The 11,429-nt window shown below is 48.9% G+C and overlaps 1 protein-coding gene and 1 non-coding gene across 4 annotated transcripts in view; both read right to left on the bottom strand.

Annotated features, from left to right (window-relative positions):
• Window positions 1-7,019, bottom strand: part of LOC111538332 (cytochrome c oxidase assembly factor 8) — a 23,075-nt gene extending 16,056 nt beyond the window's left edge. For all 3 annotated transcript variants that reach the window (XM_026447516.1, XM_026447518.2, XM_026447517.2), the window contains exons 1-2: window positions 6,571-7,019; window positions 4,555-4,618 (exon numbers count right to left, since the gene is read on the bottom strand). In XM_026447516.1, the coding sequence (XP_026303301.1) occupies window positions 4,555-4,618; window positions 6,571-6,795 (289 nt within the window). In that variant the 5' untranslated portion in view covers window positions 6,796-7,019. The remainder of the gene's footprint in view (window positions 1-4,554; window positions 4,619-6,570) is intronic.
• A 4,051-nt stretch (window positions 7,020-11,070) lies between these two features.
• LOC111538395 lies at window positions 11,071-11,212 on the bottom strand. The gene has a single exon (XR_002730319.1). It is a non-coding gene; the product is annotated as a U4 spliceosomal RNA (small nuclear RNA).
• Between the last annotated feature and the right edge of the window lie 217 nt (window positions 11,213-11,429).

Here is an 11,429-nt window from a genome sequence, read left to right on the forward strand (position 1 = left end):
TTTTTTGAGATGGAGTCTCGCTCTGTCGCCCAGGCTGGAGTGCAGTGGCCAGATCTCAGCTCACTGCAAGCTCCGCCTCCCGGGTTTACGCCATTCTCCTGCCTCAGCCTCCTGAGTAGCTGGGACTACAGGCGCCCGCCACCTCGCCCGGCTAGTTTTTTGTATTTTTAGTAGAGATGGGGTTTCACCGTGTTAGCCAGGATGGTCTCGAACTCCTGACCTCGTGATCCACCCGTCTCGGCCTCCCAAAGTGCTGGGATTACAGGCTTGAGCCACCGCGCCCGGCCTATTTTTATTTTTAAATTTTTGTAGACATAGGGTTTCACCATGTTGCCCAGGCTGGTCTCAAACTCCTGGGCTCAAGTGATCCACCCACCTCAGCCTCCCAAAGTGGTGAGATTACAGGTGTGAGTCATGAAGCCTGGCTCTCCACATGAATTCTTACACATGATTCATGAGCATCACTTTCCTGCTTCCTGGGATATGTGTAGTATGTTTAGCTAAATCCTTCCGGAAAAGGGACTGAGGATTTTCTACTGCCATCCACCTTTGATGTAACTCCACCAGCACTGAGTCTCAAGACTGAAAACATTCCCCCATGAATTGAGTAAGCATGAAATGATGACTTCTTGTTGAATCAGTGGCCGAGATCATGCCACTGCACTCCAGCCTGGTGACAGAGTGAGACTCCATCTCAAAGAAATCAACAAATATGCCTTGTAAAATTTAGAGTTTGAGCAATTTTTTCTTCTTACAGTCACGTTACTTGTCTATAAATGTGTGTTATTGCCGGGCGCGGTGGCTCAAGCCTGTAATCCCAGCACTTTGGGAGGCCGAGACGGGCGGATCATGAGGTCAGGAGATCGAGACCATCCTGGCTAACACGGTGAAACCCCGTCTCTACTAAAAATACAAAAAAAAAAAAACTAGCCAGGCGAGGTGGCGGGCGCCTGTAGTCCCAGCTACTCCGGAGGCTGAGGCAGGAGAATGGCATAAACCCGGGAGGCAGAGCTTGCAGTGAGCTGAGATCCGGCCACTGCACTCCAGTCCCGGTGACAGAGCGAGACTCCGCCTCAAAAAAAAAAAAAAAAAAAGTGTGTTATTTCTGCAAATTTGTGGCAGGTTTTCCTGAAGTCCAAATTGCCCATGTCACCTTTGCTGCCAGCACTTGCCCTTCCTCGCATTTCCGGAACACTGATCCCTGTGTCTGCCCAGCCCTCTGATCCTTTGCCAGCAGGCCTGCTCTTTTGCCTGCTTCCTCCCGTCTCCATGGCAGCAGCCAGGCTCTCTGCACAAGCCCCACCTCCGCCTCAGCTAATCCGGCACCTCCCAACTGGGCTGGTGCCAGCCTGGGGAAAGGCAGCCTCCTCAGCAGACTGCTTCCTTGAACTTAGGAGGGATAAACAAGGAGGCAGAGAAAGCCAGTTTATAGCATGAGAAAGGTAAAGCAGTGGCCTAGGAGAAAAGTTTGAACACGAGGAAGAAATTGCTCTGGTCTTAGCGTCTGAGCACAGGCCATGACTGGGGCCAGCTCCACCCTGCCCCGGGTACTGAGCCACCCCCACATCTGCTCAGCAAACTCTCCTGTCCAGAAAGGTGGATCAAAAGGAGTCTGAACACTGATGTTTTCAGCTTTGATGTTCTTGAATCTCTCTATCTTGACCCTCAAGCTCAGGAGGGCATCATTCCTCCAGATAATAGAGAGTCTGTTACATCCTATTAGATGCTCTACAGCTAGGAACTATATATCTAACTCTTTCATCCATAAATAATCGACTTACTTTTTTTTATTTTTTTGAGATAGAGACTCGCTCCGTCACCCAGGCTGGAGTACAGCGGCGCAATCTCGGCTCACCACAACCTCTGCCTCCTGGGTTCAAGTGATTCTCCTGCCTCAGTCTCCTGAGTAGCTGGGATTACAGGCGCCTGCCACCACAACCGGCTAATTTTTGTACTTTTAGTGGAGACGGGGTTTTCACCATGTTGATCAGGCTGGTCTCAAACTCCTGACCTTGTGATCCGCCCGCCTCGGCCTCCCCAAGTGCTGGGATTACAGGCGTGAACCACCGCACCTGGCCTGACTTTTAATAATTAACTTTTTGGCTGGGCACGGTGGCTCACGCTTGTAATCCCAGCACTTTGGGAGGCCAAGGTGGGTGGACTACTTGAGTTCAGGAGTTTCAGACCAGCCTGGGCAAAATGGCAAAACTCCGTCCCTACAAAATACACAAAAATTAGCCAGGTGTGGTGCTGGCGTGCACCTGTAGTCCTAGGTACTTGGGAGGCTGAAGTGGGAGGATCACTTGAGGCTATGAGGTCAAGGCTCTAGTGAGCCCAGATGGTGCCACTGCATTCCAGCCTGGGAGACAGGGAGAGACCCTGTCTCAAAAAAAAAGAAAAAAAAATTAATAATAATTAACATTTTGACCCACTGGAACATATTTGTATTGCAGGGAGAACGAATCTAAATTTGTTCTTTTGGGCCAAAGGTTTCTCCAACATCATGTATTCAACAAAGCTCCCCCTCTCTTGGCTCTTGGGGACCTATATCCTCACGCATTGGTCCAACCGTGTACAAGACGTGCTCTGGCCCAAGGTGACACGCCTGCTGCCCCACTCCCACTGCAGGCACTGCGGCCTGCTAACTTTCAACAGCTGCCAGAGCAGGCAGCTCCCTTCATGCTTCCCTTCCTTAACACATCCTGTCCTATTACCAAATTCATTTTCTTTTTTTGAGACGGAGTCTCGCTCTGTCGCCTGGGCTGGAGTGCAGTGGCCGGATCTCAGCTCACTGCAAGCTCCGCCTCCAGGGCTTACGCCATTCTCCTGCCTCAGCCTCCCAAGTAGCTGGGACTATAGGCGCCCGCCACCTCGCCCGGCTAGTTTTTCGTATTTTTAGTAGAGACAGGGTTTCCCAGTGTTAGCCAGGATGGTCTTGATCTCCTGACCTCGTGATCCGCCCGTCTCGGCCTCCCAAAGTGCTGGGATTACAGGCTTGAGCCACCGCGCCCAGCACGAAATTCATTTTCAAACCTAATTTAAGGCCAGCCTTTCAATACTCAGCAAAGCCATTAACAGGATTCTGAGACCTTAGTAAGAATCAAAACAACAACTCCCATTTGTCAGGAGAGTGGCTGTCTCCAAAGCACTTCCAAGGCATGAGCCGACCTAGTCCTACCTGATATGACAGACCTACGGACATGGCATGGCACATGTGGTACGCACATGCACACACGCGTGCACGCACACGCACACACACGCGCGCACACACACACGCACACCAGGTCAGCATGGAATTTGCTGACAGCCATGGAGCGTGGTGAGGCCCAGGGAGGCTTTGCAATCCGACTCCCGAGGTGAGAATCCAGGCCACACCACATTCTCACTGTGTAATTTTGGGGAAGCCTCAGGTTGCTCTTCTATAAAACGGTAAAGGTAACAGTATCTACTTCACTGGGTCACTGTGGGAAATGCAACAGGTGATATATGCACAGGACTTGCACAGTGTCCAGCACAGGACCCGAAACTGGGAGTGCTCATTCTCATGCTTACTGTTGGATGCAGCATCTGCTCCAGCTCTGCCCTGCAAGGCCCCACCTCTCCAGGGCCTGCAAGACCCCACCTCTCCAGCGGCCAGCAAACAGCAACAGAGGTCCTGGCATGGGGGTAACTCAAGCTCCCAGCCCTTTACTTTAAATGAATCAGGTGAGGTAAAGGATTAGTAGGAATGGCACTTTAGCCCAATGACAGACTTGGCTTTTGGGGTCGATGATTTTGGATTTTCTATCAGAACAACATTTTGGCAGCAGACATCTGTTTAATGAACAGCATGAGATGTCACTCAGGCCTAACTTCAACACCAAGAGAAAATAAGGAAAGGCTATTTTGAGCAGTGAACTGAGATCAGGGATCAGAAGAGAAGCTGGTTTGGAGAGGGAGAAGCTGCAAAGGCTGAGACCTCAGGATGGAAGTCAAAGGTCAGAAGGTGGTCATCAAGGCCAGGCGCGGTGGCTCAAGCCTGTAATCCCAGCACTTTGGGAGGCCGAGACGGGCGGATCACGAGGTCAGGAGATCGAGACCATCCTGGCTAAAACGGTGAAACCCTGTCTCTACTAAAAAATACAAAGAAACTAGCCGGGCGAGGTGGCGGGCGCCTGTAGTCCCAGCTACTTGGGAGGCTGAGGCAGGAGAATGGCGTAAACCCGGGAGGCGGAGCTTGCAGTGAGCTGAGATCCGGCCACTGCACTCCAGCCTGGGCGACAGAGCAAGACTCCGTCTCAAAAAAAAAAAAAAAGAAGGTGGTCATCATCCATCATAACCACCTAAACTCCTGAGAGAGAAGAGGGAGCTAGAGATTGGAGAGCCATGCTTGGGAACTGGGTGTGCAAAAGAACCTGGACAGGGGTGTGCCGAGCACTGCCCCAAAGCAGGCCAAGAACTGCCCTAAACTTCCCCACTTCTCTCACTGCCCTTGCTTTACCTTCTCATGGACTTGCTCAAACCCAAACAAAGAAAGCAAAAAAAAACCCAAAAAACCCAAACAAATGCACTAACCTGATTCAGTTCTCAGGCCCAGGCCTTTAGTTTTTAGTCTTGAGTGAATAAATTCTTCTTTTTCCTAAAAAAAAAAAAAAAAAAAAAAAAAAAAGGCTCTCAGAACTTTCTCTGTCTTTCCATTTTTCTTTGGCTAGAGCACAGCTCACAGTGTCCTGGAGAAGTGCAGATGTGGATTTTCTGAGAAGCAAGTGACCCATCTCAAAGCTCATTTAAAACCCTCTGAATGTGGTTAAAAGTTTTGTGTTTATAATAGGATTTGAAAAGATGTTCAATAAACTTGGGAGACACTGTGTATAAATCCACAGAATAGGTCAGGTGCAGTGGCTCACACCTGTAATGCTAGCACTTTATCACCTGAGATCAGCAGTTCCAGACCAGCCTGGCCAACATGGAGAAACCCCGTCTCTACTAAAAGTACAAAAATTAGCCAGGTATGATGGTGGGCACCTGTAATCCCACCTACTCAGGAGGCTGAGGCAGGAGAACTGCTTGAACCCGGGAGGCAGAGGTTGCAGTGAGCCGATATCATGCCACTGCACTTCAGCCTGGACAACTGAGTGAGACTCTGTCTCAAAAAAAAAAAAAAAAAAAAATCCACAGAATATGATAAATACACCCCACCTGACATAGCCCACTCAAATGGCAAATCAAAGTTTAAATGTTGCCGGGCACAGTGGCTCATGCCCGTAATCCCAGCACTTTGAGAGGCCAAGTCAGGCGGATCACCTGAAAGTCAGGAGTTCAAGACCAGCCTGGCCAACGTGGTGAATCCCCATCTCTACTAAAAATACAAAAATTAGCCGGGTGTGGTGGCGAGCGCCTGTAATCCCAGCTATTTGGAAAGCTGAGGCAGGAGAATCATTTGAACCAGGGAGGTGGAGGTTGCGGTGAGCCGAGATCACACCATTGCACGCCAGCCTGGGCAACAGGAGTGAAACTCCATCTCAGAAAAAAAAAAAGTTTAAATGTTTTTCTTCTGGTTTAGACTATTTATGCTTTTTTCTTACACAGTTTATTTATAAGTATCTTGTTAAGAATTTTGAATTCTCGGCTGGGCACGGTGGTTCACGCCTATAATCCCAACACTTCTGGAGGCTGAGGTGGGTGGATCACAAGGTCAGGAGATCAAGACTATCCTGCCCACATAGTGAAACCTGGTCTCCACTATAAATACAAAAATTAGTTGGGCGTGGTGGCGTGTGCCTGTAATCCCAGCTATTTGGGAGGCTGAGGCAGAAGAATCGCCTGAATCTGGGAGGTAGAGAGTGCGGTAAGCTGAGATCATATCACTGCACTTCAGCCTGGTGACAGAGTGAAACTTCGTCTCAAAAAAAAAAACAAAAAACCCAACAACAAAAAAATGTTTTTGAATTCTCAGGAAGAATCCAACATGTCACAAAAACTGGGTTTCTTTTTTTTTGAGTCAGGGTCTCACTCCTGTCACCCAGACTGGAGTGCAATGGTGCGATCTCAGCTCATTGCAACCTCCGCCTCCCCCGTTCAAGCAATTCTTGTGCCTCAGCCTCCCAAGTCACGGGGACCACAGACATGTGCCACCACACCTGGCTCATTTTTATATTTTTAGTAGAGATTAGATTTCGCTACGTTGGCCAGGCTGCTCTCAAACTCCTGGCTTCAAGTGATCTGCCCATCTCAGCCTCCCAAAGTGCTGGGACTGCAGAGCCACCATGCCCCACCTAAAAAAAACCGGTATTCTCATAAAGACAAACACACACACATATGTGTGTGTAAAACACGTACTTCCAGTTCTGGCTCTGCTGCTCACACATTGCTTCCTTCAAAGTCTCAAGATCTGTGGTTCTATGAATGACCATCTCTTATATACAGTTACATATTAGTTTTTAAAATTACATGCGTATATATACACACATCCACACATACATACAGTGTGGGGGAGGGACTGAGACAAATCGCAAAGCAAACACTAAATATCTAGCACCCTCAAGTGGCCAACTGTGTTGTTTCTCATTCTGATCTAAAACTGAAACTTACCTTACTAAAAGTCAAATTCTGGTTTGCCCAGAACTGTTGATTCCATTCTTGTGTTTCTTGTCTTAATTTTCTAAGCTTTTGTTCCGATGGTGATTCATTTTCAGGTATGTAAAAGTGAACAGGTCGAAGGTTTGAATATTTGTCTGGGGGTCCTATCCAATCATGGCAAGACTTTCTTGGAGGGCAGAATCTTGACACCTTTAACGAAGTAAATTGGATTAACATATGACAAAACGAGCATCTAGTATTATAAAATGCACAATCTGGATTTATTTATTTATTTAGAGACGAGTCTTGCTCGTCGCCAGGCTGGAGTGCAGTGGCGTGATCTCGGCCACTCCCAATCCTCCCAAAGTGGTGGGATTACAAGTGGGAGCCACCAAACAGGGCCTAGTTTCTGCTTTAAATAGTAACAGCCCTTTCCCGAAACTCAACCACCTTTGCTAAGCTTTCTGAAGCTAATGAGAGACCCCACCAGGCTAGGAAGAGGTGAGGAGTCTGAATTCGGGTAAGGTGCCAGCTGTCATTCCAGAGGTCACAAGACCTGCAACTTCTCCAATTACTCCTGCATCTCTATTGCAGAACCTAAGATTGGTCTTTTGAGGTATCTTTTCAGGTGTTTTGCAAGTCCAACGTGATGGCTCCTCCTGGACCCGCCCAGAAGTGACTCTGGCAGGAGGATGATTCCCACACCCCTGTGATTGCGCCCTGACCAATCGGCAGCAAGCACCCACTGCCCAGCCACCACCACCCCTTACTCCAAACTATTTTAGAAAAACTCTAGCCCCCAAATGCGTGGAGAGACTAATTGGAGTAATAACTCTTCCATGTAGCATGGCTGGCCTCACATCAATTAAACTCTTTCTTTTTTTTTGAGACAGAATCTCGCTCTGTCGCCCAGGCTGGAGTGCAGTGGTGTGATCTTGGCTCACTGCAACCTCCACCTCCCGGGTTCAAGCGATTCTCTTGCCTCAGCCTCCTGAGTAGCTGGGATTCCAGGCACCTGCCACTAGGCCCAGCTAATTTTTGTATTTTTAGTAGAGATGGGGTTTCATCATGTTGACCAGGCTGGTCTTGAACTCCTGGCCTCAGGTGATCTGCCCGCCTTGGCCTCCCGAAGTGCTGGGATTACAGGCATGAGCCACCACGCCCAGTCCTAAACTCTTTCTTTACTGCAATGAACTGATTTTGTTTGTGCAATGGGCAGGAAGAACTGTCAGGGAGTTACAGTGGGAGAACCCACTATTCAAGACCTGAAACTATACTGCTCATCGTCAGGGTTAAAATATACTGATTTGATGCTGGATCAATTTAGGAATCCTTTTTAGAAAGTAAAGGCAGAACTGCAATACAGACCTTCAACATTTTACCCATCAGTCTAAAAACTATATACAGGCTGGGCACAGCGGCTCACGCCTGTAATCCCAGCACTTTGGGAGGCCAAGGCAGGCGGATCAAGAGGTCAGGAGATCAAGACCATCCTGGCTAACACAGAGAAACCCCAAACCCTGTCTCCACCAAAAAAAAATTAGCCTGACGTGCTGGCAGGTGACTGTAGTCCCAGCTACTTGGGAGGCTGAGGCAGGAGAATCGCTTGAACCTGGGAAGCGGAGGTTGCAGTGAACCGAGATGGCGCCACCGTACTCCAGCCTGGGTTACAGAGACTTCGTCTCAAAAAAAACAAAACAAAACAAAACAAAACTGTATAAAATCACCAAATTTCCCATTAAAACAATAAAGCCTACATTTCCACAAATGATTAATTTTTCTTTTCTTTCTTTACCATACATTCAGACAATGTTCATGGACTTCTCCCCCAAGTCTTTGCATCTGTGGTATTTGGCTGTTGGTAGAAACTAACGTGAGTCTCACAAAACGGATGGCACCAGGGTCCACCCCCTAGACTGTGGCCCAGGACAGCGACTCCTTCCCTCCTCCAAGCTGACCTGGGCGGGCGTCTGCTGCTCAGCGGGGTTCATGCTAACAGTGCATGACCACTGTCCAGGCCTGTGCCTGCTCTTTTCTGCTCACAGGCTCCCCATCAGGAAGTGTTTACAGGAGCCACCTAACAATGAGCTGCTTTTTCTAGCTGCCCACACATCACAAAGCAAGCTCAGAGAGGCGTCAGCAGTGTTCAGTTACTTTTCCGTATTTATCTTCTAGTTATCATTCACATAAACTGCTTTACATAACCAATATTTTCAAATCATTGTTTGCCATTATGTGAGAGATGTTATCTTCCTTTATACTTCCCTATAACCACATGTTTCTGCCTTTATTCACCGAGGAGCTGCTATTTAAAAGGGAAGAGAAGCAGCTTGGGGGAGTAAAATGTCCTTTGGTAAGAGGAAGAGCCCTTTGTAGTGCGAGGAATTACCATAATTGCTAGTTTCCACAGTACAAGCCTATGATTCATGGTGTCCCATTGGCTATGCTGGGAGGCTCTTCTATCCGGCCCTCTTGTCTGCGGGTGGGGGTGGGAGGGCAGCTAGACCCTCACAGTTACCTGAGAAGCAGCCTCAGTTCTGCCCTCATCACAGTGAGGCACACCTGCATTCCTGCTGGTCAGGCCGAATCTGCATCTTTGGGTCTGGGAGGGGAGTTAACCTTCCAGTTCTTGTGAAAATCTTTTTTCTGCCAGGTGCAGTGGCTCAGGCCTGTAATCCCAGCACTTTGGGAAGCAGAGGCAGGTGGATCATTTGAGGTCAGGAGTTCGAGACCAGCCTGGCCAATATGGTGAAACCCCGTCTCGGCCGGGCGCGGTGGCTCAAGCCTGTAATCCCAGCACTTTGGGAGGCCGAGACGGGCGGATCACGAGGTCAGGAGATTGAGACCATCCTGGCTAACACGGTGAAACCCCGGCTCTACTAAAAAATACAAAAAACTAGCCGGGCGAGGTGGCGGGCGCCTGTAGTCCCAGCTACTCGGGAGGCTGAGGCAGGAGAATGGCGTGAACCCGGGAGGCGGAGCTTTCAGTGAGCTAAGATCCGGCCACTGCACTCCAGCCTGGGCGACAGAGCGAGACTCCGTCTCAAAAAAAAAAAAAAAACAAGAAGAAAGGATATATGTGTGTGTGTGTGTGTGAGAGACAGGGTCTCACTCTGTCACCCAGGCTGAAGTGCAGTGACACGATCTTGGTTCACTGCAACCTCTACTTCCCGGGTTCAAGCAATTCTTGTGCCTCAGCCTCCCAAGTAGCTGGGATTACAGGTGCACACCACCACGCCTGGCTTATTTTTTGGTGTTTTTAGTAGAGACGGGGTTTCTTTTTTTTTTTTTTTTTTTTTTTTGAGACGGAGTCTCGCTCTGTGGCCCAGGCTGGAGCGCAGTGGCCGGATCTCAGCTCACTGAAAGCTCCGCCTCCCGGGTTCACGCCATTCTCCTGCCTCAGCCTCCCGAGTAGCTGGGACTACAGGCGCCCGCCACCTCGCCCGGCTAGTTTTTTGTATTTTTTAGTAGAGCCGGGGTTTCACCGTGTTAGCCAGGATGGTCTCAATCTCCTGACCTCGTGATCCGCCCGTCTCGGCTTCCCAAAGTGCTGGGATTACAGGCTTGAGCCACCGCGCCCGGCCCTCCTTTCTTCTTAACTGTATATTGGTAGGCTGGACAGCCCCACACCAGGCTTCTCTGTGCCAGCTCTGCAGGCCAGACCTTGCTCTCCAGCTCCCTCTGCTTTTATTAAGCTCCTGAGTACTCCACCAAGGAGCACTCCCACCCCAGCATCTCTCCCTCCAGAAGCCAAGATTTGGAAGGGGAGACACTGAGATGGTTCCCCTGCACTCTGTTCCTGGAAGTGCACGTACATGACACAAAGCTACCATGGGGAAACAGCCAGGGAATAATGAAGAGAAAATGTTAGCAAGTTTCTAGCATTCTTGCTTCCTGTTCTAAGTCTCAGTTCTATAAAGGCTTTGAGTTCCCATCTGAGAAGCAGTCAGGAACTTCCATATTTAGTGAGGGTTAGGGTCCCCACTCCCCTATTCTACACAGATGCTAGACAAATCCACAAACCCGATCCAGCAGTATAGAAGAAGGATAATCCACCAGAATGGCAAACACTAGAAAGTCAATGAAAACGGTCTCCTAATTTCAGGAATGCCAAAGACATGGGAGAGCTATCCAGGCTGGAACACTTTCACCCTACACTGGAGTGACCACAGCAGGAAGCCAGCCCTGCCGCAAACACACGTTAATTATTTGTATTATCTTTAAGGCCCTGGTCAACCATCTCTTCCCCACCACCACCAGACACAAGGCCTGCACCTCGGTATTGTCGAAAAATGATGAGACAATTTGTCTAAAGATTGTCTTCAGACATTCTTTATGTCTTTAGACATTGTCTAAGGATGATTATTTGTGGGCTGGGCTTGGTGGTTTACACTTGTAATCTCAGCACCTTGGGAAGCCGAGGCAGGTGGATTGTTTGAGCTCAGGAGTTCGAGGCCAGCCTGGGCAACAAAGTGAAACCCCATCTCTATAAAAAAAAATTTCTTTTTCGGTCTCTTTACAGAGACTCTCAAACACTGCCAATGCCGACTATATTGCAAGTCATCACGGCAGGGTATTGGGAAAAGTTTTCAATTAGCAATAATCACACCTCGGATAAATCTCATTGGCTACAACACTGCTGCTGTGCAAAGCAACAAAATTTTTTTTTTTTTTTTTTTTTTGAGACAGAGTCTCGCTCTGTTGGCCAGGCTGGAGTGCAGTGGTGCGTTCTCGGCTCACTGCAGCCTCTACCTCCCGGGTTCAAGCGATTCTCCTGCCTCAGCCTCCCGAGTAGCTGGGATTACAGGTATGTGCCACCACACCCAGCTAATTTTTATATTTTTAGTAGAGATGGGGTTTCACCATGTTGG

This window comes from Piliocolobus tephrosceles, chromosome 6 (genome assembly GCF_002776525.5).
Source record: "Piliocolobus tephrosceles isolate RC106 chromosome 6, ASM277652v3, whole genome shotgun sequence".
Lineage (NCBI taxonomy): Eukaryota > Metazoa > Chordata > Mammalia > Primates > Cercopithecidae > Piliocolobus > Piliocolobus tephrosceles.